This window comes from Myotis myotis, unplaced genomic scaffold, assembly GCF_014108235.1.
Source record: "Myotis myotis isolate mMyoMyo1 unplaced genomic scaffold, mMyoMyo1.p scaffold_m19_p_19, whole genome shotgun sequence".
NCBI classification, from domain to species: Eukaryota; Metazoa; Chordata; class Mammalia; order Chiroptera; family Vespertilionidae; genus Myotis; species Myotis myotis.
The window spans coordinates 20933274-20957322 of record NW_023416323.1 but is presented as its reverse complement, the minus strand read 5'-3'; the positions used below and the strand labels follow the sequence as shown (position 1 = coordinate 20957322).

Here is a 24049-nt window from a genome sequence, read left to right as displayed (position 1 = left end):
CTGTGGACTTTCTGTGATTTATTAGATGTCTTGGGGCCACTGCCCATGACACATGGGCTTCCCTGAGCCAGCTCCCCTAGGCCTCCTCCAGGGACAAGCTGGGCACCTTCAGAAGCCATGGTGATTCTAAAGGTCATGAGCTGGGGTCAAGTTCAGGGCACAGAGTGAGAAGTTTCTGGCACAGTCATGATTTTGAGGAAGTACCAAGGAGATGGTAGTAAGCCCAGGAGGGTTATTCAGGACTTTGACAACTGTATCTTCAAGTGAAACTGACCTATAATTTTCCTTGCTCCTCCTCCCGTCTTGCCGGGAGCCGGTCCATGCTTGCTGTTTCAAGGGACCTGGCATATATGGCATACCGTTCTTAATATGTTTGCTCACCTTCTTGGCACTATGTGTTTTAACCAAGGTCTCTGAGAAAGGTTGTTTCCTCAGGTAGGGATTTTCCCCTGAAGTTAGGGAGGGAATAAAACCTCTTAACTAAGTGCCAGGCGGGTAATTAAACACTTTAACTATGAACAATCATGCTTAAGCTACATAATCTTTACTCCCTGGAATGGAGATAAGAAACGCCCTAACCTTTGGAATAGAGATTGATAGGATTGGAATCAACTGGTATAAATACAGATGTAACAACACAGAACTTAGAAGACAGAACCTACACAGAACCTACACAGAACCTAGAGACAGAAGAACTTCGCTGGAGAGAGCATGGCAAAAGATCCTGGACAGAAACTGGCCACAGAACCTAGAGACAGAACCTAGCGAGAGAAGCTGGCTGAAGAACCTAGAGACAGAACCTGGATAGAACATGGCAAGAGAACCTGACTAGAACCTGGTGACTGAACCTGGCTGGAGAACCTGGACAGAACCTGGCTGGAGAACCTAGTGAGGGAACATGGCTACAGAACCTGGCTGGAGAACCTAACAAGAGAACATGGACACAGAACCTGGCTGGAGATCCTAGCCAGAACTTCGCTGGAGATCCAGACCAGAACTTGGCTGGAGATCCTGGCTAGAGATCCTGGCTAGGCTGCTGATCAACTGAACGCTGTCTCTGTGTCATTCCTTCTTCGCCGACTCCATCCACACCTTTGGGGACCCCTGGACCTGCTGGGGTTGGACCCCAGCACCGTCTGGTCGGAAATCCAGGTGATACTGGCCTCATCAAAGGAGTTGTAGTGCTTTCTCTTTCTCTGTTCTCTGCAACCATTTGGATAAGAGAGGGACTATCTGTTCTAGAATATTTGGTAGACTTTCCTGTAAAACCTTTGAGCCTTCTGTGACTTCTCCCCTGCTTTTTTATGAGAGCTCTGTAGTGGCTGAGTTAATAACTTCTTCAATAGTTACTGCTCTATTCAGGTTTTCCAGTCCTCCTTGAGTCTGTTTTGTTAGTTGCATTTTTCTAGAATACTGACCATTTTATCCAGGTTTTCAAATTGAATGGCATAGAGTTAGTCATAGTATCTCAGGCTTGGAAGGATTATATGCATCCAGGGAAAAGCAAAAGGGCAAGCCCAAGAAGTGGCTCCTGCCCCACCAGCCCTCCCGGCCCTGTTCAAGGCTCGTGTGCGGAACCGGCTGGGCAGTGATCTGGGGGCCAACTCTGTCTGGGTTTCTCTTCTAATCCCAACCTGAACATTTGTAACCTCAGTCTCCTCGATGGAGCAGGTACATCAACAGCTACCACTTAGGACTGCTCTAAGGATCATGAAAAGTACTTTGTAAACTCCAAGTCCTCATCATTCTCATACTCTCAAACTTTCAATTTAGAATGCAAATTCAAGGTCCAGGCCAAAGGTGCTTCAACTCTCCCCAATGTCACCAACTGGTATTCTCCTTGTTTTTCTTTTTATTGAATGTATTGGGGTGACCTTGGTTAATAAAATTACAGAGGTTTCAGGCGTACAATTCTGTAACACATCATCTGTGTATTGTATTGTGTGTTCACCACCCCAAGTCAAGTCTCCTTCCATCACCATTTATCCCCCGCTTTACCCTCTTCTACCTCCCCTCTCCACCTTTTCCCTCTGATAATCACCATACCGTTGTCTGTTTCTATGAGGTTGTTTGTTTGCTTTTTCTTAATCCCTTTACCTTTCTCACCCAGCTCCCGAAGCCCCGCCCCTCTGACAGCTGTCAGTCTGTTCTCTGTACCTCTGAGTCTGTTACCACCCACTGGTATTCTCAGTCACTGTCTGTCATTTTCGTCTCAACCATCCTGGTGCTTATTTGCCTGGAGCAGTGGTTCTGAAACTGGGTCCCTGGCCCTGCAGCAGCATCTGGGAACTTGCTAGAAATGCAGATCCTCAGCCCCCCTCCATACCTACTAAATCAGAAACTCTGAGGTTGGCACAGCCGTCTGAGTGGGGGTTTTGTTTGTTTTCTTATTTGTTTTTTCAATTGTAGTAATCTGTGCTTTAACACCCCCCTCCCCCAGGATCTGATACTGGTTTGATGTTCCAGAGCCCGAGATTCTTGAAAATCCCAGGGCATGGCCCATGCTCATGCTCAGTTCTGAAGTGCTGTTAAAGCATGGGAACCCCTTTATGTTCAACAAAGGAAAAAACCATAATCACATTGAAAGAGTGAGTAGGAAGAGATAAATAAACACTATACAAGTGAAAGCTGAGATAATTTTAAAGATCAATGGAGAAAACATGGCAAATGCTGCACGCTGGTGTGGGATGACTCACTCGATGAGAGGAACAATTCTGAAAACACGAATCAAGCAGTGTCTGGGATGCAGTGCCTGGGCGACAGACAACAGTCTCAGGACACAAGGAACATGATCTCAAATTCGTTGAAATGTTAACACAGGGCCACAGGCTCAGCATCAGGAGTGGAAACTCACTGGCTTCATGGGAGTTCGGAGAATGCTGGGCATCTGTGTGTTGTGCTGGGGTTTAGACTGACAGGTTGGTTCCTAGTGAGGGATATTTCCCAGGTGAAAGGCTCACCTGAGCCCGTTAAGTATCGATGCTCTAGCGCAGTGATGGCGAACCTATGACACGCGTGTCAGAGGTGACACGCGAACTCATTTTTTTGGTTGATTTTTCTTTGTTAAATGGCATTTAAATATATAAATAAATATCAAAAATATAAGTCTTTGTTTTACTATGGTTGCAAATATCAAAAAATTTCTATATGTGACACGCCACCAGAGTTAAGTCAAGGTTTTCAAAATGCAGACACGCCGAGCTCAAAAGGTTCGCCATCACTGCTCTAGCGCCTATTTAGGCCAAACAACATGAACCAGTCTTCCTGGACCAGACCACGGGAGTTAGCTAACCGAAAGTTTTTCCATACAGATGAAACTGCTGTTTTAGAATAAAAAGAGATGCCTAGTAGGAAGTGCATCAGCAAGAAGGAATTATGTCAGGTTTTAAACTTTGAAAGACCAAATCACATTCCCATTTACAAAGTGAAAATCCAAGCATTATATTTGGATCTACCCCAGTGGATCTATAAGCCATTACTTACAACCAAACGCATCCAAAGGAACTACATACATACATACATACCCAGGGCCATTAAAATTCAGCGTTTACAATACAGAACCCCCACCCTATCTCCTGAGATCCCGATTCATTCAATTGGGGTGGAGCCCATTTTTAACAAGCTCCCTAAGGGATACTGAGGCAGATGGTCCCTGGACCACAGGGCCGATTGCCATTATGGAAGAAAAATTGGAATCAAGAGCCGTACTGAGTCGCTTCACCAACACTGCTGGGGAGAATGCAGCCTGAAACCAAAACACCACCCTCCGGAGCCCCGATTTAGCACTTGTTCCCACAGCACAGATCAGGGAAGTCAGCAGCAAATGAGTAACGTGTTACATAATTTGCTTTTCTGTATGCAGAACCTTAATCCACCAAAGAGAAGTTAAAATCATATAAAAAGCAACAGCCCACCCCCAAAACAAATGCTGGGGAAGTGTAGCCAGGATCTCCCCAGCCACCTTCCTCCTCATCTGTTAGACAAAGAGGAGCCCTCCTCGGTGCTGAAAACCCCATCAGCTTGCCCCTGTGCCACTGGGAACTGGACCCTTTGGTAAAAGTGGTCAGGAAAGGGGGAGGAGGCTAAAAGAGGAGGAGGAAGAGGACATTTGTTCCACATGAGCACTGACTTGCTTCATCAAGGCTTCCCTCTCGTTGAAAACATAAGTGGAAACATGTACTTGACTATACCTCTGACCCGTTGCTGGAAAGTTCTGGAACCACAACACACCTTCTGCCTTGGGTCTTATCCAAGAACCTCAAACCACCCTCTCTCTCTAGAAAGGATTCCCAGTCTTTTCCTCTCCCCAGTTACCTCAAGACCTGAACAATAAGCTAGTTCTCACCGGAGTGTTAAAGGCCGACAGTGGTTGGGGCATTTATCACCCCAGTGACCACAGAAGAGGTCAAGGTGGGAATGACAAAGGTATACCATGTATATAGCATATGTATTACTCCTAATGAGCCAACCTCAGGAGTTCTCAACACTGAGCTAGAGACATCCATTTTGAACTCACTGGAGCATATATTGTAAGTTTCAGAGGAATTAGTCCTTATCTATCTTTTTATTATGCTACTCCAAGCAGCTAACATAGTGACTAACCCTTAGGAAGTTTTCAAAAAAATAAGTATTGAATTGACTTACATTGACATCTGATGTAAAACTTAATTGCCACCCACATATTGCCACAATGCATTAGAGTCACCCAGGGTACTTGTGAAAAAAAAACCCATCTTCTCCCTGGCCACTGTGGCTCCGTTGGTTGGGTGTCATCCTATGCACCACGAGGTTTCCAGTTCGATTCCCAGCCTGGGCACATGCTTGGGATGTGGGCTCAACCACCAGTGGGGAGCATGCAGGAGGCAGCTGATCTATGTTTCTCTCTCTCCCCCTCCCCTCCCTCTATCTCTCTTAAAAAAAAAACAAAAAACAAAAAACAAAAACAATAAAAATATATTTAAATAAACAAATACAAATAAAAGCCCATCTTCTGGGCTCCACCCCAGACATAGTAAATCAGACTCTCCGGGACCTGCATTCTTATCAAGGTGCGAGACAATCTTACACATGTGCAACCTGAGAACCACTGCCTTCACCTTCTGGGGAATCTCCAGGACACCAATGCTATGGGATGTGATTAAACAACAGGGCCCTTTGGGAGCCCCCAAAGCAGAACACAACAGAGGCAGGCAGCTTCCTCCTCTCTACCCAGGACGGGCCCCAGTGGAGTAAAGAACACAGGAAAAATGGGGCCAACAAGACCCGAGGTGAGAAGATCTGGAGAAGCATTCTGGAGCTTAGGCTGGACATGAATGAGGCCACCTCTGATCCCAGCAGGCTTGTCCTTGCCTATTTCCCCCAATGTCGGTAGCATGCCCACCATCAGGTCATGAACCAGGGGGCACTGACGCGGTCAAAGGATGGAGAGCAAATGGCTAGCACTCTGCTCAACTTGGGAAAGTTGCAGGGAACAAGAGGTACACCTTTATCTAGACTTCTCCACTGCCTTCTCTCCTTCATGCTGCAGTTTGGCAGCATATGTGAGCAAACCATCCTCCATCATGCTTCTCCCATCTCTCTGCAGCCACATTTTGAGCAGGACAGGGCATTTCTACCAGCCAGGATATGAGGAATCATGCCCAGGTTTCTACTGTCTGCATCCCAGGAGCTTCAGAAGCTCCCCTCGCCAGCCACCCTCCCCAAAACAGGGAATTCCTCTACTGCCAGCAGTTGTCACAGGAGCATCAAACACGATGTTTGTGCCAGGCCTCATTTGCAGGATCCCACTCCTCTTGGAAAGATGAATTTTTTAAGCAAACAGCGTTTACATATGGTAGCAGACAGAGTCATCTCAGCATCAGGAATCCCCAGGCGGAAACGGAAATCAATCTGGGGCAGAGACTGCGAAATAAATGCTGACTGGGTGAGACTCCTCTCTGGAGAAAGAGGAACCTTCAAGTGATTGCTCAGATTCCCCGGCAAGAGTCCCTAAGGACATCACACTCTCCCCAGCGGGTCACGCTTAGCACTCGGAACTCTGAAAGCACCATCACCCATCCCTCTGGGAGCTCTTCCAGCCCATGCCACTGGCGTCCTCGCACCCGTTCCCACCCACACCCTGTTCCACCCAGGCCACTGATGGCCCTACTCTGTTGGGCACAGGCACTCCACACTCGTGCAAGCTTTCCTGACATCTCAAGGCTCAGGATTCGGGCAGCTAAGGGAAAAAATGCCACCACACAGACACACAGGTATCCAAGAACTGGGGGAGTGCACGCAGGAGGTACACACAGCTAACCTCAGCCACAAGGACTCAGTCTGGGAGCAATGTGACTATTGGAGAAATGTCAGGCTTGGAAGTTTGAATTACCTGGGTTATTGCCTCCTCTGTCTTTAAGTTTGCCTTTGGGGACTCGGTAAGAGAGAGGAATTCTATCATCTTTGCTGTTATTTCCAGGATGGAGTAAGCAGTTAGGGGCCAACCAAAAGAATGTGCACAGGATGGGGATGGGGCAGCGTATGTAGGACGTAACTCAGAAATGGAGAAAGGTCATGCATGTTAGCTATAGATGCAGGGCAAGAGGCTCCCGCTTACAAATGAGTTAGTAGAACTGGGTCTGAGGAGGACCAGACCCCAACCCACACTTCACCTCTGTGGGCTACCCTGCCAGGCACCCCAGGAGATTGAAAGCAAGGGCTCTGAGAGGTGTGTGCTGCCCCCAAAAGGCACTGTCCCTCTGGGGACATGAGTCTCGGATCCTGGTGGGTGAGAACTTTGAGCTGCCTTCACAGGAGAACCTGTGGTTACCATGGCCTCGGGTGTCTTCAAGTGCAATAAGGAATTTTGGACCTGTTCCAGGCCTTGGCTGGAGTACCACTGGCCTGCCCTCTCCTACATGCATGGGTGTCTATAACCAATGTGGACACATAGCCAAGTCCACATGGCCCTAGGTGAGAGAGACCAAGGGAGAATTACTGCCTCGCTAAGAGTCAGGGACAGGTGGGGGTCTTGTGTGTGCATGCAAAGCCCCCACCCGCCATGACTGGAGCCAAAGGCAGGAGAAAGACAAGCCACATACCGAGCCCGTTCTCTGCCAGTGCCGCATGGTTGATGTCACACTCGCCCAGGTCTTGCTCTCCAATGTCATTCAAATCCAAGCCGGGCTGGTGGGACCCGTTTCCAAAGTGCCTCTCGTCCTTCTCAGATCCAGTGTCCCCGTTCTCCATTCCATTCTGAGCCTTTTTCAGGGGCATTATTTGCAAACCACTGGGGGTAGTCCTGTAAGACACGGTCTTGGCGGCCCTGTCACCTGCTGCAGGGGGCTTGGCTGGATACCCTTTCTTCGGCTTGGACAGGGAAGGGTTGATTCGCTTCCGTTTATGAGAAGTCCCCTTGCTCTTCCCAGATTCTGAAGGTCTGTTGGAGAGTTTCTCCACTGATGGGCCTCGGCTGTCGCGCAGGAGCTTAGAGGCGCTGGCCTGCTTCCCTGACTTGATCCTCTTGTCCTTGGACACGTGCAGCCCATTGAATTCATCGATAAACTCCTCACAGTGCAGCAGATGGTGCTCTGGCTCCCACGTGTCCTCTGTGCTCCCGTAGCCTTTCCATCGGATGAGATACTCCCATTTTCCTTTCTTGTTCTTTCTTTTGTCTACAATCCTTTCGACCTGGGATACAAAATGAGAGACAGGAAAGAGAGAAAGGAAAAAATCAGTCCCAGACAACAAGAACAGCACAAAGCCCTCAGGCTACGTCCTGGCCAGGGGGGCAGGGGGCACACTGTCCAACGCCCGTGACACTTTCAGGAGCATTCAAGGTGGCTGGTTTATTTTAGGACATCACTGAATGGAACCCAAGGTACATGGTCATTTCCCATGATTTACTGACGCTATGCCTAGCTGGTGCCATCTGTCTATCCATCCATCCAAGGCTTACTCTTGCTTGAAATCACATTGCAAGTTTTCAGTAAAGATCTTTATTCTTTTCATTGCACCAAAGTAGAATCAGACTTTTAAAGGCCAATTTGCTATTGGTTTTTCACCCCTACTACTACTGCTGCTGCTGCTGCTGCTACTAAGAATAATAATAATAATACAGTGGGGCCTCGACTTACGAGTTTAATTGGTTCCGTGACAGAGCTCGTAACTCAAATTACTCGTATGTCAAATCAAAAAGTGAACGAGTGAGACACGTGATGCTGGGCTGATGTTGTGGCGTTCACTGTGACGTTCGCTGTGCCAACTAGTGGTGGGGTATCTGAAGCTGGCTCGTAACCCGAATTTTAGTTCACAACTCAAAGCAAAAAATCGGCTGAGAGACGGCTCTCGTATCTCGAAAAAACTCGTTAGTCGGGACACTCGTAAGTCAAGGCCCCACTGTATAATAAATACGTAATATTTATTGAGCATTTGTATGGTAGGCACTATGCTGATGTATCCTTATAATAATACTAATGATTAGTAACATTCACTGGGCACATATGAGGCAGACATTACACTAAATGCTGGGCATGGATGTTTCCCTTTTGTCCTGACAACAACCCAATGCGGTAGGTATTCTTTCTAACTCCATTTTACAGTGAGGAAACTTGGGTTCAGAGAGATTAAATCACTCACCAAATTCCAAGCTGGTAAAGGCAGGGCTGGGATTGGAACCACCCTCCCCCAAGATTTATTTTCTTAATCATTACACCATATCAACTCTCAATAACAAAAATCTTCCATATTGATAAAAATGAATCGATTTGTCAAAGCCCAATTCCCCCCATTCAGAGCCACAAGCTGCAACACAGGGGGTGTAACTGAGGCAAGGTGATAGGTAATATTTGCAAAGACCCTATTATGTGACTTGTATAACCCCATGGGTGTATGTATACTATTATTACTCCCATTTGATAGATGAAGGGATTGAGCATGGGGCAATTCCCCTACAGTGCAGGGCTAAGAGGGGTGAGATCTGAACCTAAATCCATCTGGCTGTAAAGCCATGTGCTACTGTCTTCGCACCTTCAAATGTAAGACAATCTCCTCAAGTAATGCCATGGAAAAACACACTTAGGGAAATGCCAGTTCTAATGCTAATAACCAGTGTATTTAGGTGAAGGGTATGTGAGGGTCATTTATTAACCTTTCAACTTTCCTATAGATTTGAATTTTTTAATAAAAAAGTGACAGAAAATTTTAATGCTCTACCCCCAACAAGCAAAATTTCAAGGAAAAATTAAACAAATACATTCAAACATTTATTATATTTCAATGTCAACATAATATACTTTTCTAGAATAGAAATTTGACATTAAGTAATAATCTAGAAACTTATAAGAAGAAAAAATAATATGAGAGGGAAAAAGTGGGTAATACTGTAGTTCAGTGGTTCTCAACCTTCTGGCCCTTTAAATACAGTTCCTCATGTTGTGACCCAACCATAAAATTATTTTCGTTGCTCCTTCATAACTGTAATGTTGCTACTGTTATGAATTGTAATGTAAATATCTGATATGCAGGATGATCTTAGGCGACCCTGTGAAAGGGTCGTTCGACCGCAAAGGGGTCGCGACCCACAGGTTGAGAACCGCTGCTGTAGTTGATAATTGTTGAAGATGGGTAATGAGTATGTGGAGGTTCATTATATGACTGTTAACATGTTTAAATTTTTATGTTTAATTTTTTCCATAATAAAAAGAAAATTTTGAACACTGAGATTTTCTACCACAACAGAGGCTATGCAAAATAAATGACTTCCATTGCTTTGCACTTAATAAATAAGCAAATAGCTAAGATATACTGCTTCTTCATAATACTGCTTCTTCGTAGACAATTTTAACTGTCTCCTTAATTGATTAATCTCCAATCAAACAAGCTTACTTCTATTAAAACTTCTTTCCTTATAAGTGCCCTGTGAACATCATTTTAAGTTTAGTAAATATCTTTTAGCGGTATAACACAAACTCTAACAGTTTTAAAAGGTAAAATCATGCAAAACTAATATAACTTCCAATCTTTGGGCCAGGGAATGGGACCCGCTAAATATTCATTTATGACCATATCCAGGAAGTCGTGAGTGTTTCTGGAAGAGCCTGTAGCTTTGCACAGGTTGACGGAGGAAAGTGAACAAGCAAAAAGCCGCATTACCGAAAACACCAACCTACAAGAGTCAGGAGCAAGCCCAGGTATGACTTGGGAGCTAAGGAACTGGTGTTGACAAGAGGGTCTCCAGCCTCAGAAAGCTGGCCCCCAGATGGAGAAACTTCTTCCCCAGATGAAGCAGAAAACCACGCTAGACAAAGAGCCAACGCAATGAACAGGTTTGTAGGTGGATGGGTAGGTGTATGGGTGGATGGGTAGGTGTATGGGTGGATGGGTAGGTGGATGGGTGGATGGGTAGGTGGATGGGTGGATGGGTAGGTGGATGGGTAGGTGGATGGGTAGGTGGATGGGTAGATGGATGGGTGGATGGGTAGGTGGATGGGTAGGTGGATGGGTAGGTGGATGGGTAGGTGGATGGGTGGATGGGTAGGTGGATGGGTAGGTGGATGGGTAGGTGGATGGGTAGGTGGATGGGTGGATGGGTAGGTGGATGGGTGGATGGGTAGGTGGATGGGTGGATGGGTAGGTGGATGGGTAGGTGGATGGGTAGGTGGATGGGTAGGTGGATGGGTGGATGGGTAGGTGGATGGGTAGGTGGATGGGTAGGTGGATGGGTGGATGGGTAGGTGGATGGGTGGATGGGTAGGTGGATGGGTAGGTGGATGGGTAGGTGGATGGGTAGGTGGATGGGTAGGTGGATGGGTGGATGGGTAGGTGGATGGGTAGGTGGATGGGTGGATGGATGGGTAGGTGGATGGGTAGGTGGATAGGTAGGTGGATGGGTAGGTGGATGGGTGGATGCGTAGGTGGATGGGTAGGTGGATGGGTAGGTGGATGGGTAGGTGGATGGGTGGGTGGATGGGTAGGTGGATGGGTAGGTGGATGGGTAGGTGGATGGGTGGATGGGTAGGTGGATGGGTAGGTGGATGGGTAGGTGGATGGGTAGGTGGATGGGTGGATGGAAAAATGGATGGGTGGTGGAAGAATAAACAGATGGGAGGATAGTAGAATCAGGGATGAATAAAAGGATGGATAAATGGACTGATGACTGGATGAACGGGTGATGGGTAAAAGGGTGAGTAGAGAAGTGAATTCTGGAATAAATGGTGGCTGGAGAGCACTCATTCATTCAGTCGTCAGTCCGTTTATCCATCCTTTTATTCACCCCTGATTCTACTATCCCCTTATATGTATTTAAGAGTACAGGCCCCAGAGCAAGACTATCTGGCTTAAATCTCCTGCGGAACCTTTTATCATGTGTTCTTGAGCAAGTTGCTAAGCCAGATGACTCATCTAGCAAGGGGGAAATAACAGTACGTCATAGGGTAGTTGTGGAGAGTATACAAATAAGTAGTTTTGCATTCCCAAAGTAAAGGTCACTTAATTTTGCAAATCCTCCTGTGAATACAAACCTTGATGGTAATCTAAAGACAAATTGTTTCCCTACCTGCAGAATATGACCCTCTTAAAATATGCAGTGCCTCCCTGGGAAGAAGACAAAGTCCACCCACTTAGATGGCTCTCACTAGAGCTACTGGAGAAGCCTGGGGAGTCCGCAAGGGTGCAGTGTCAACACCCCTAACTGGAACCACAACAAGGGTGGGGGGAGGGGCAGCTTGGTTTTTCCCCCTCCACATTACTAGAGGATTGAGTCACAGAGTCACAGAGTCACAAGTGGCTTTATAGGTGACAGAAAGGCCACTGCTTTCACCTCCGGTCCCTTCCACAAATCCACTGCATGGCTTGACCACCATTTCTACTCAAATTAACCCAATACCAACAATAAACCATATTAACAGGATTGTCCCTAATAGTCTGATATGTGGGGAGGAAAAGCTGTGGGCTCCACCACTTTCTACCCACGTGACCCTGGGCAAATTGCCCAACCTCCCTGGCCCTCAGTGTCTCCATCTGTAAAATAGTAATAGCAATAACAATAACAACAATAATAATAGCAATGGCAGCAGCTACCTGAAAGATAATTGGAAGGAAGAAAGGAATACAATGGGGAGAGTAAAGTGCCTTGAACACCACAGAGCACAAGGAGGTGAGTGGAATTGCTCTAATATGTATGAAACTTCAGAGGACAAAAGTGCTGGTATATACATTATTTCCTCCACACTTTAAACATCTTTTTAAAGTTTTTTTTCAGGTTTAGAAAAACAATTGTTTTTTCTGAAAGACCAAAATGCCCACAAGGAGTTCACACCCCATCATACTTTGATTATGTCATCTCCTGGGACTTAATCTCCTCCCTCACATACCGGGTAGGTTTTCTGAGCCTCTTCTCGTTTGCTCAGAAGGATCACAAATAGAACCAGAATTCTAATTTGTTCTCTTGCTAACAAAGGCCCATGTTATTCATGACGTGATCTTGGGAAGGACTGCAACCTTCTCTGTCCGAGAAATCCTTTTTTCCTCTTAAGCTCCCCCAATCTCCACCACTATCCCCTGACTCCACACACCTGCTGGCAAGAGACCTGGGCCTCCAGGATGCTGGGGGCTGGCTCCTGATGCCCCCATCCCCTACCTGCACAGGACCCCCTCCACCCTCCACGTGGTGACAACCCTGTCAATCCCCTTCCCTTTTCCATGCACTTACTAACCACCACGTGGGTGATACTTTAAAACATTGTGCTCACACACACCCGCCAGCTTCTTATTTCAAAGACAAGCAATCTGAGACCATGAACTATTCCTTAGAGTTCAATCAAATCATTAATAACATTTACTCTCTGTAATCCCAGCTAATATGACATGCCATTCCACTGCAGGCAGGGGCAAGAGAATTCTGATGCATTATTAGTGGTGCCATGATGATGAGTGGATAGCTATCTCATTAGGAAAAATAATGATGGCAATCACCATTATTAGAACACTAGTGGCCCAGTGCATAGATTCATCACATTGAAAGGAAATTAATTAGAAGAAATATTTTAATATCGCTATTCACCCTTTCTCTATAATAGAAGTGTCAACCAAGTTCACAATCAAAAATGACAGATCGAAACACATGCATGCGATTGGTGCCAGCAAGAGCTTTATATGCATCGTGCATGGGTGAGTCAACTTAGCCTTTTATATATACAGAATAAACTTGCTTAATTAGACCTGCTTTAACTGAACTTTTTCCAGTCCAGTGAAGCATCCCAACTTCTCTTTCAGGTAATTGTCAGCAACACAGCAGTAAATATCAACATGAAGCAGATTACTACTCGTTTGAAAAATGAGCTATGAGGATCTCGTAGTGCCAAAAATAAGAAAGTGTTCAAAAAATAAGTAAATAAGTAAAGTAAATGATGGGGGAATGCCTAAGGAGCCCACTGAAAAAGTTCCCAATGGCAACAGCTGAAACAATTTGAATAATAAAATAAACAGTGGTAGTACTACATTTATAACCCCAAGAATAAAATAAATAAAAAATGAATGAATTATCAGAAGCTGGCCTGCAAGCCAAATCTGGCCTGATGCCTGTCTTTAAAAAATGAAGATTTATTGCCCTGCCGGTTTGGCTCGGTAGACAGAGTGTCAGCCTGTGCACTGAAGGTTCTCAGGTTCAATTCCAGCCAAGGGCATGTACCTTGGTTGCAGGCTCAATCCCCAGCCCTGCTCAGGGCATGTGCAGGAGGCAACCAATCGATGTATTTCTCTCACATCAATGATTCTCTCTCTTCTCTCTCTCTCTCTCTCTCTCTCTCTCTCTCTCTCTCTCTCTCTACCCCGCTCTTCCACTCTGGTTAGGATTAACAACAACAAAAAAGATTTTTTGGAACATAACCATGCCCAGCCATTTACGTATCTATGGCTATTTCACACTAAAGAGTATAGTTAGTCATGTGACAGAGACCTATGGCCCACAAAGTCTAAAATATTTGCTATCTAGCCCATTACAGAAAAAGACTGCTTACTCTGGAATAAACAAATAGGGAGAAGGGTTGAACAGTCCTTACAGAAGTATTCCAATAATAAATTTAAAAGAAAAGGGACACAGAAAAATCAGTGTTAGAACCCCACAGTAATAACTGGTACAGGCAAGATTCACACACCAAAAAATGCTAAAATAAGTGAGTAAAACTTCAGAGAGAAATGAATATTTGCATAGCCTCACAGTATCTCCCCTAACATATTAATTAACCATCATAATAGTTTTAACAGATGCCCACCAATTGATACCCCTCCCTTTAGGAGGCAGAACTTAATTCCTCTCACCTGAGTGACTGGACTTAATTGAGTACTTTAACTAACAGAATGAGCAAAGGAAAAATAGTAACTGTACAGCTGAGAAATCTGGCAAACCCCAGTGATCAAGGTAATATCACTAGTGATAAACCATGCTAATGTCATATATACTCTGAAATGATTCACTGAGAAGGCCACTTCCCCTTGGTGATATGATCCCCAAACCCATAACGTTATGAAAAAAACATCAGACAAACCCAAACTGCGGACAGTCTACAAAATACTTGACCAGTACTGTTGGAAAGTGTCAAGGTCATACAATGCAATGAAAGACCAAAATACTGCCTTAGATTGGAGGTTACTGAGGAACAGTAGTAACTAAATGCAATATGGATTGGATCTTGAAACAAAAAAGGATATTCATGGAAATACTGGTGACACCTAATTAGGTCTGTAGTTCAGTTCACAGTGCAGCACCAATGTTAATTTCTTCGTTTTGGTAACTGTACATGGTATCAGACGTACACCATCATGAAACCCGGTTAAGAGGTCTATGGGAACTCTTGTGTACTATGCATCTCTTCTGAAAAATACATAGTTAGCTCAAGTGTTTTAAAAAGTACAACTATGGGTTGTACTACAATTTTTAAAAGTATTAAAAATTGAATAGTAACAACATCGGAATAATAACAACAATAGTAACAACATCGGAATAGTAACAACAATCATAAAACCTAACAATTGTAAGAATTCATTACATACTTATTCACTTAGTGATAAGAGTTAAAAGAATGAGGAAAAATGTATCAGGCAGGATCAAATTTTGTAAAGAACATCAAAGTAAAACTGAGGTGCAAAATGCATTCAACTAGAAAGGAAGATTTGTTTAATTAAAAATACTCACTAAATACATAATAGTCATGAACTTTTCTGCACTGAATAGATAAAAAATTAACTTTGAAAAATTCAACAGAAAATGGAAACTATCTGAAGATTTAAACTCAATACTTTCAGACTAAGACAGATCAAGTAGATAGAAAATATAAAGAATCTGAATTATACAAAGATGATGGCCAGTCTGGTAAATATGACACATTTGCATCAGAAATTAATTGAAAGTGACGAAAGAAAATATTCTCAGTCAATAACTTGATAGCCAACAAAAACTTTCTTTTTATGAAAAAGAAAGAATTCCTCGGGCAAAAACTAAGGGAATTAATCTCCAGCAGACAGACTCAATACAAAATGTTAAAGGAAATTCTTCAGACAGAAGGAATATAAAACCAGACAGAAACTTGGGTCTACACAAAGAAATTAAGAGCAGTGAAATTGGGATAAATGAAGGTAAAAATAAACTCTTTTTTTCTTACTTTTAAATGCTCTAACGTTAAATGACTATCTTCAACAAAAAGAGCAGCAGTGTATTGTGTGTTCATGGCATATGCAAAGGTAACATGAATGACAACAATAGGACAAAGGCAGGAGGGAAATGAGAATATACTGTTGCAAGGCTGTTAAATTATATGTGAAGCAGTACAAGTTATAAGAAGGTACACTGAGTAAAGATATGTAAAGTGAGCTTTAGGACAATTACTTTTAAAAATAAACAAGAGATAAATAATTATATAGATTTTTTAAATCATGAGAAATGCTGAATTTTTAAAAATATTTCCTGTCAAAAGAAGGCAGGAAAATGAGCAAAATGTTTGCGCTAGGGATCAGTGAGGTACATCAGGGACGCCCTCTGAATATTCACCAATTCCCTTCTTTCCTTTCCTTTCTTACACTTCCCTCAGCCAAGCCAGACATTGCTAGTCAATCACAGCACTTGCCTCAATCAGTCTAGCTACCACGTGCAGGCACACATGTACAGTGCGATTGAAACTTCGTAGCCCATGCGCAGAAGTCGGTATTTTGTGGAAGAGCCACACTCAAGGGGTCAAAGAGCCGCATGTGCCTCGAGAGCTGCAGTTTGCCGACCACTGGTCTAGACCAACCCAAGATGCTCAGCACAGGACCCAATACACAGAAGCCCTTGGTAAATTCGTATTTTTTAATATAATACTCTAGACAGCCATAGCTACTCTCAGAGCTGATATGAAAGAAGGAACTCATTCATTCATTCATTCATCCATTCAACAAATAGTTACTGAATGCGTATCACACACCACGCACTGTAGTGGACACCAAAGATACAATGGTGAGTAAAAACAAGTGTGGTCCTTACTCTCATGGAACATAAAGTCTGAGTGGGGGGACGGGGACGGGGGGAGGCAGATCCTAATCAGTAATGTCACCAATCAATGCATAATGCAAAATGAGATAATTGCCCTACACAACAGGAATGATGTTCAATGGCTGCGGACCTGTTCTTGGAGGTAGGAAAGGCTCCTCTGAAAAAGCAACACTCTAGCTGAGAATGGAAGGAGAGTTGCCTTTAACTAAAAGGGAGTGTGCGGGAGGGGCGCAGAGGGAAGAGAGTTTCAGTCAGAGGGAACAGAATGGGCAAAGGCTCTGAGCCAAGTAGGCGTGTGGTCAATTTGAGGAATAGAGAGGTGGCTGGCTGAAGAAGAGAGGTAGGTTGATAAATGAGACTGAGAGGTTGGCAGGAGCCAAACCCTGTCCGGTCTCCAAGGGCATGTTAAGGACTCTGACCTCGTCATTATCTTAAGAGCAAGAGAAGCCACTCCAGGGTGTGACAAATAAGGGAGCTGGAAAAGGCGCAGTGACATTTCCCCTGGTCCAGGCCTGATATGCTTATACTCTAGCTGCCACCAGCTTCATGGAAAAGTGCTCATTCTTGTCTACTCTGTGTCTTTCCCTCAGGATCGCACACAACGCTCAGCTACCAAGAGATCAAATACCCACATCAAAAGCTAATAAAAACTTGTTTTACTCATACTAGTTGCCTCTGAGCCACAGGCCTAGCAATCTCCCAAGAACTTCCGAAAGGTTTATGAAAAGCAAATTCCCCTCCACCCTCTCCCCAGAGCATGAGCTCAGAAATCAGACAGCAAAGCTGGACCCATCCTCTCAAAGCTGGTGGTGCAGGGCTCAAGCTCAAAACAAGATCAACCTGAGCCTGGATCCAGGCTCTGATTCATGGGAGCAGAGGTGGGTGTTGGAAGAAGTGGCTCTTTGAGGGACTTGAATGAATCACACCTTCAGATGCATCTTCTGGCTGACAAAGTGAAGGTCTGAACTACAGCAGTCACGGGTTTTCCACCTGTGTTCTGGAAAGCCCTACAAATGGATGGAGGTGTCCCAGGAATTCAACTCAGAGCAGAGAGGGCTACTAAACTCCCCACATTCAACTCCAATCACCCAGAGCCAGCCACTCTGCTTGGGTATAGATATTGGGAAACTGCCCGGTATTGCATTTGGTGCTAAAAAGAACATTTTTAGACAATAAAAGTAAGTGTGAAAAGCCTTGAACAAAATGATCCTTGTTCAAGGAGCCTTTCAGAAGTTTCCTTCCAGTTCTATAATTTTAAATGCCTTGTTAGGGGAAAGAACCTCAAAGAGACCAGAACACAGAAATTCTTCAGGTTGGCGTCTCTAAACTCCAGACACTTTAGTGGTATCATTCTGATGTCCAGACCCAAAGCTGAAGTCATAACCCGTTCCTAGGTTTTAACAGAATTAATTTTGTACAAAACAAATCCCTGTGTGTAAGAGAAGGGTCAAATCCAGCACTTCAGATAGGCACCCGATAAAGTTAGGAGAATACAGCTTATCTGAACCCTGGCACAGATCAAAAGGTTGGTACTTCAAGGGCACTATTATACAAGGCACAACTGTTTCACTGCCATTCACTGGAAACATTCCAATAAGAGACCATTAATACCTCTTAGACCCGTAGTCGGCAAACTGCGGCTCGCGAGCCACATGCGGCACTTTGGCCCCTTGAGTGTGGCTCTTCCTAAGCCTTCGGAGTACCCTAATTAAGTTAATAACAATATACCTACCTATATAGTTTAAGTTTAAAAAATTTGGCTCTCAAAAGAAATTTCAATCGTTGTACTGTTGATATTTGGCTCTGTTGACTAATGAGTTTGCCGACCACTGTCCTAGACCATAAGTTTTCTCTCCAGGAGGGTGCTGGGGTACTGAGGAGGGCTAGATGGCCTTACAAATCATTCTTCTCTCAGCAGCCAGGCTGAGAGGACAACCCTCTCACTGCTAGAGCAAAGATGGTGCCCTTCCCTCTCTCATGTCTCCTGAGAAGGTTGTGGAGGATGTTAGTCAACAGAAAAACCAGAATGGAATGGAAGAATAGAAGGAGAAACTGTCATTTCCCCAACTGGAATTGGAGAAGTTATACCTATTACCTCAGTATACCCTCCATATCCCTTATGAGGACGCCAACGCCATCCCATTTTGAGGATGCGGTTCAGAGAGGACTCCCATCAAGGAGAAAACTCAACTTGTCCCATGAGACTGTAAAGAGCCTCGCGTTACCCAAGAGGTAATCAATAAATATTAGCCGGTAGTCAGACTTCCATTTTTAAATGAATAAATGAATGGGTTGTTATTTAGGAATGGAAAGTACTAGAAACCCATTGTGTAGTTCAAATTGTTCTCAGTCCCCAACTAAGAAAACAGAACAGATGGGAATTTGATACTGATGGAATCTTTATCATACATAAAAACTGATGCAATCTTTATTTATTATAAAGCAGAGTGAGGCAATTATCCATCTTTGTATTTTTAAATATGAAGAAAAAATGCTCTTCTAGCAACACAGCTCCTGTCTGCAAATTGAACAGGAGCATAAGATGCCAGTCAAACAAAAGGCAATATAAATAGAAAGCATGGTGAGCTCTGCTGTAACTTGTTTTGAAAACACAAATTTATTCTGATGCAACTGATATAAGGGAACCATCTGAGCCTAACACAGATTCTGCACTGGCTTGTGCATGATTTTCATCCATCAGAAACACTAGGTGAATGCAGAGACCCACACCCAGCCGAACTGAGCCACGTAGGGTACACACAATGTGCACACACCTCACATGTCTATCAGCTGCCCCAGTTCACCACGTGTTCTGACCCACACCTATCCACATCTTTCCTCAACTCAGACAACCATCCTTCCTCACTACACAATCACTCAGAAGCTGCAATCCTTCTCACACTCACTCGCACAGGCCGACTTCCGGTCACATTAATTGTAGCATGTATGTGTTCGTTCCTTAACCACTTAGCATGTGCAGAGCGGTGCTACCTACTTTTTTATTACTGTGTCACTGGTGACTTTTTTTATTTTTGTGCCCTAACCCCACTTTTCCCATAAGCCATGTGGGTTTTTTAATTGCATGATTCTGGATAGCACAGTGAATTTTAGGAACACCCAAGTCACATGATAGCAGAACTTACTGTTCTCCCACAGTCGGTTAAATTTTGAAAAAGGAAATGCATAGCATTATTAATTGGTACACCCTTCTAGCAGTCAGGTGGCAATACAGGGTGGGGCAAAAGCAGGTTCACAGTTGTGAGTACGTGAAACAGTTTATTCCTGTATTATCATTGAATATTGTATTATTTTCATATGAACAACTGTAAACCTACTTTTGCCCCCAGTCTGTATTGACCAAGCTATGCCCATATCTTTTGACCAAGTAACCCCATTTTAGGAAACACAAGATATAATTCAACAGGAATTATACACATAATTCAATAGGAAAAAGGAAATGAGATTAATGCATTAAGATGTTCATTGTGACATTGATCTGTGTGTGTGTGTAAAGCCACCAAACTTAAAATTTATAAATACTATGTAATAGTAAATGATATGATATATTATACACTAGGTGAAAAGGGGGGGGGAGTATTTAAACCGATTAATAATATGAAAACAAAGAGAAAAAATATTTGTTTATACACACATATATAGAGAGTTGTGTTTTTAAAAAAATTTTAAAGCTACGTCACCCAGAAGGGTTTTAAACATGCTAATTTTCCATCTTTTTAAAAAGTCAGAAATAGTTCTTCACTGCAGATCACATACCCAGCACACTATTTCTAAATGTGAAGTAATTTGAAATTTTAGTTTCATGAATACATATTTTTGTAACAGTACAAATCTGAATTCTGAACTACAGCTGGTCATCTTCATTTGTCACTAAAACTAATTTGCAGCCCTGCTGCTTGCTGTAAATATGGAAACAATAGTCCCTTTGCAACATGCAAACACACAGGACAAAGCATACCAACAGAAAGTAAAGGTTCTATTGAACAACAGGTAAGCTGTTGCTTGCACACTGATTGTGTTAATGGGAGAAAAAAGAGGTGGTAGAGTTTGATGCAAGCAAGGCCATTGCCAGGAAAGCTACTTTCTGGACAAACCAGATGGTCAACAGGAAGTGGGGCAATTTCATGTTTAGCGCTGAAGGAACCGCCCAATGGATTCTGTGAAAATATATAAAGTCCACATCAGAGTCTCCAAATCTGCCCAAACTCTTATGCAGGGAACCAGATGTTGACAGTGCATGTGGGGTCTCGGGTTGGGCAGATACACCTGCCTGCACACCAGGGAGGGGATAAAGATGGGCTTACTTTAATGTTTTTGAGTGTTTTTACTGTGTTTTAGTTGATTTCTAATTTCATTCCATCGTGATCTGAGAACATACTAGATTTGATTTCAATCTTCTTGAACTTGTAGAAACTTGTTTTGTGTCCTAACATGTGGTGTATCTTTGAAAATGACCCATGTGCATTTGAGAAGAATATATATTCTGCAACTTTGGGGTGAAATGTTCTATAAATGTCAATTAAATCCATCTGATCCAGTGTGTCATTTAGAGTCAGTGTTTCCTTGTTAATTTTTTGTCTGAAGGATTCAGTCAGTGAAGTCAGCAGTAGAAGTCCCCTGCTATAACTGTATTGTTGTCAATCACTCCCTTAAAGTCCTCTAGAAGTTTTATGTATAGATTTAGGTACTCCTATATTGGGTGCATATATATTTACCAGGGTTATAGCCCCTTATTGGAGCAATCCCTTTAGTATTATGTAAGTGGCCTTTGTTGTCTATTGTGATGGCCTTCATTTTGATGTCCATTTTGTCAAATATGAGCATTGTCACCCCAGGCTTTTCTTCGTTTCCATTTGCATGGAAAAAAATTTTCCAACCCTTCACTCTGATCCTGTGTGTCTTTTGTTCTGAGGTGGATCTCTTGTAGACAGCATATAATTGGGTCATGTTTTCATATCCATTCACCCTATGTCTTTTGATTGGAGCATTTAATCCATTTACATTTAATGTTATTATTGATAGGTATTTATTTATTGCCATTTTTAACTCTGTTTTTTCCAGGTCCGGCCTGCCCACAGAGCCCCCCCCCCCCCATTTTTAATTCTTTATGCCTATGTTTCTCTCTCTATTTCTTCTTCTCATTACAACAGTCCCTTTAACATTTCTTGCAGTGCTGGTTTGTTGGTGATAAACTCCTTTATCTTTTTTTTGTCTGGGAAGCACTTTATTTCGCCATCTATTTTGAATGATAGCCTTGCTGGATATAGTAATCTTGGTTTCAGATCCTTGCTTTTCATTACCTTGAATACTTCATGCCATTCCCTCCTGGCCTATAGAGCTTCTGATGGCAAATCATCTAACAGCCTTATTGGAGCTCCTTTGTAGGTAACAATTACTTTTCTCTTGCTTGTCTTTAAATTTTGGCATTTTAATTATGATGTGTCTGGACATGGGCCTGTTTGGGTTCTTCTTGCTTGGGACTCTCTGTGCCTCCTGAGCTTGTGTGACTTTTTCCTTTACCAGGTTAGGGAAGTTTTTGCCATTATTTCTTCAAGCATGTTCTCTATCCCTCGCTAACTTTCTGCCCCTTCTGGCCTCCTATTATGTGAATATTGTTGCATTTTATGTTGTCCTGCAACTCCCTTAAGCTGTCCTCCTGATTTTTGTTTTTTCTTTTTGGTTCTCTGATTGAGTGATTTTTTTTCGACTCTGTCTTCTAATTCACTGATCCAATCCTTGGCTTCTCCTAATATGCTGTGTTGTCCTTCCACTATGTTCTTTATTAGCATTATGTCATTCCTCATAGTTACTATATCTTTTCTCATGCTGTTGAGTAGCTTTGCCATCATTATTCTGAACTCTATGTCTGATAAATTTCTTCTCTCCATTTCATTTAGCTCTTCTTCTGATGGATTCTCTTGTTCTTTCATTTGGGGCTTTTTTTTATCTCCCAATTTTGGCTGCCTGTTTGGGTTTGTGTCTGTGTGTTAAGTAGATCTACTCTGACTCCCAATCTCTAGTGCAGGACAGTGTCAGACACTGTTTGTGACGGTCCTGAGTACCCTGTTTGGAGATATCCACAATTCACAGCTTGTGGCTCCCTCTACTTGGCTGGGTGCCTTTGGATAGGACCAAGTTGTGCACCAGGGTCTTCTTATCCTAGCCCCGGGCCCAGGATTAGATCAGGCAAGACTCAAAGCCTCCAGAGACCTGCCTCTGCCTGCAATCCCACTGACCTTTAGTTTTGATCAGCCTCAGGCTATCAACCACAGAGTCGGGCGAGAGGTCTTCCAATAAGGTGGGGCAACTGCCTCCCCCCTAGGCAAAAACTGCCTGGCAAGCAAAGGTCCACCAGAAAAAGATGTCCTCTGCAGTGTAAGGAAATGACTGCGCATAGGAAACCAGAGTGACTGCCCTTGGAGCTCCAACCCCAAAGTCCCCAAACCTGGCTTCTGCTCACACAGCTCCAGTCCACTCTGCCCTCCCTCAGTTGGAGCCCAAAGTAAGTGGCTACACACAAAATTTTGTGTGTTGGCCCTTTAAAAGAGGGTGCCTGCATTTCTAGCCATCTCTCACTGGAAGACAGTAATCATGCTGCTTTTCACAGTCAGATGTTATGTGGGCACCTTTCTCAGTTCTGGTGATCTGTGTTGGGGAGCCCAGCTTAGGGTTTAGACCCCAGAGTTCTCAGTAGGAACCCCTCACAGCTGAGGTATCTCTCCATAACTTCAGCTACTGTCTGTAGGAGCCCGGACAGCCCTTTCGCACCTCCACACTTCCTACCAGTCTCCATGCGGTCTCCACTTTCTGTCCTTCATTATCAAGGTTCTTCCCAGCTAGTCTTTAGCTGATTTTTCAGGGTGTTTTTTCTGTATTTTAGTTGTATTTCCAGTTTGGTCTTGGGAGAGTGTCAGTATTGCATCCACTGACTCCACCGCCATTTTGGAATCCTCTCAAGATGGGATTACTTTGAATGTTTAACAGAAAATCCTGTTTTTGTTGGCTTTCCCATACCAAAAAGTTCTCTCCTCTTCTGAACACCTGGGATGCAAAGTAGGAAAGAGTGTTCCAACTTTGGATCTTAACAGCCCTGGGATTTAATTCAAACTATTTTTTGTGTGATCCTCGACAAATTACTTTACCTCTCTGGGCCTCCCTTTCCCCTTCAAAAATGCAGAAATAAAAGTATCTCTCAAATGTTTGTTCTGAGGAGTCTTTTAAAAAGCAACATACCTGATCCGGAGAGGGGCTTAATAAATCCTCATTAAATCTAAAGTTTAATATTTTGAGACATTTTCCTACTGCCTCTACTCCCAACCTTGGCTTCAACCATGCCTGATGTCTCCAGAAAGAACATAATGGCCTGGCTGGCCCAGCTCAATGTGGCACCGAGGGATAGGAACTCCAACAGGATCCAAATTACCCATCATCTAACCAACACTGGATTAGGACAACCAGCTTCACCCACACCACCAGCCCAAGCTACATGTGTGAGGATGGTGAGGGTGGAAGGCAAAAGGGACAGTGAAT

General features: G+C 43.7%; 1 protein-coding gene across 1 annotated transcript in view; it reads right to left on the bottom strand.

Annotated features, from left to right (window-relative positions):
• CDYL2 (chromodomain Y like 2) overlaps window positions 1-24049 on the bottom strand; it is a 155087-nt gene that overhangs the window by 48745 nt on the left and 82293 nt on the right. Inside the window, exon 2 of the mRNA XM_036345948.1 lies at window positions 7080-7668. Coding sequence (XP_036201841.1) covers window positions 7080-7668 — 589 coding nt within the window. The remainder of the gene's footprint in view (window positions 1-7079; window positions 7669-24049) is intronic.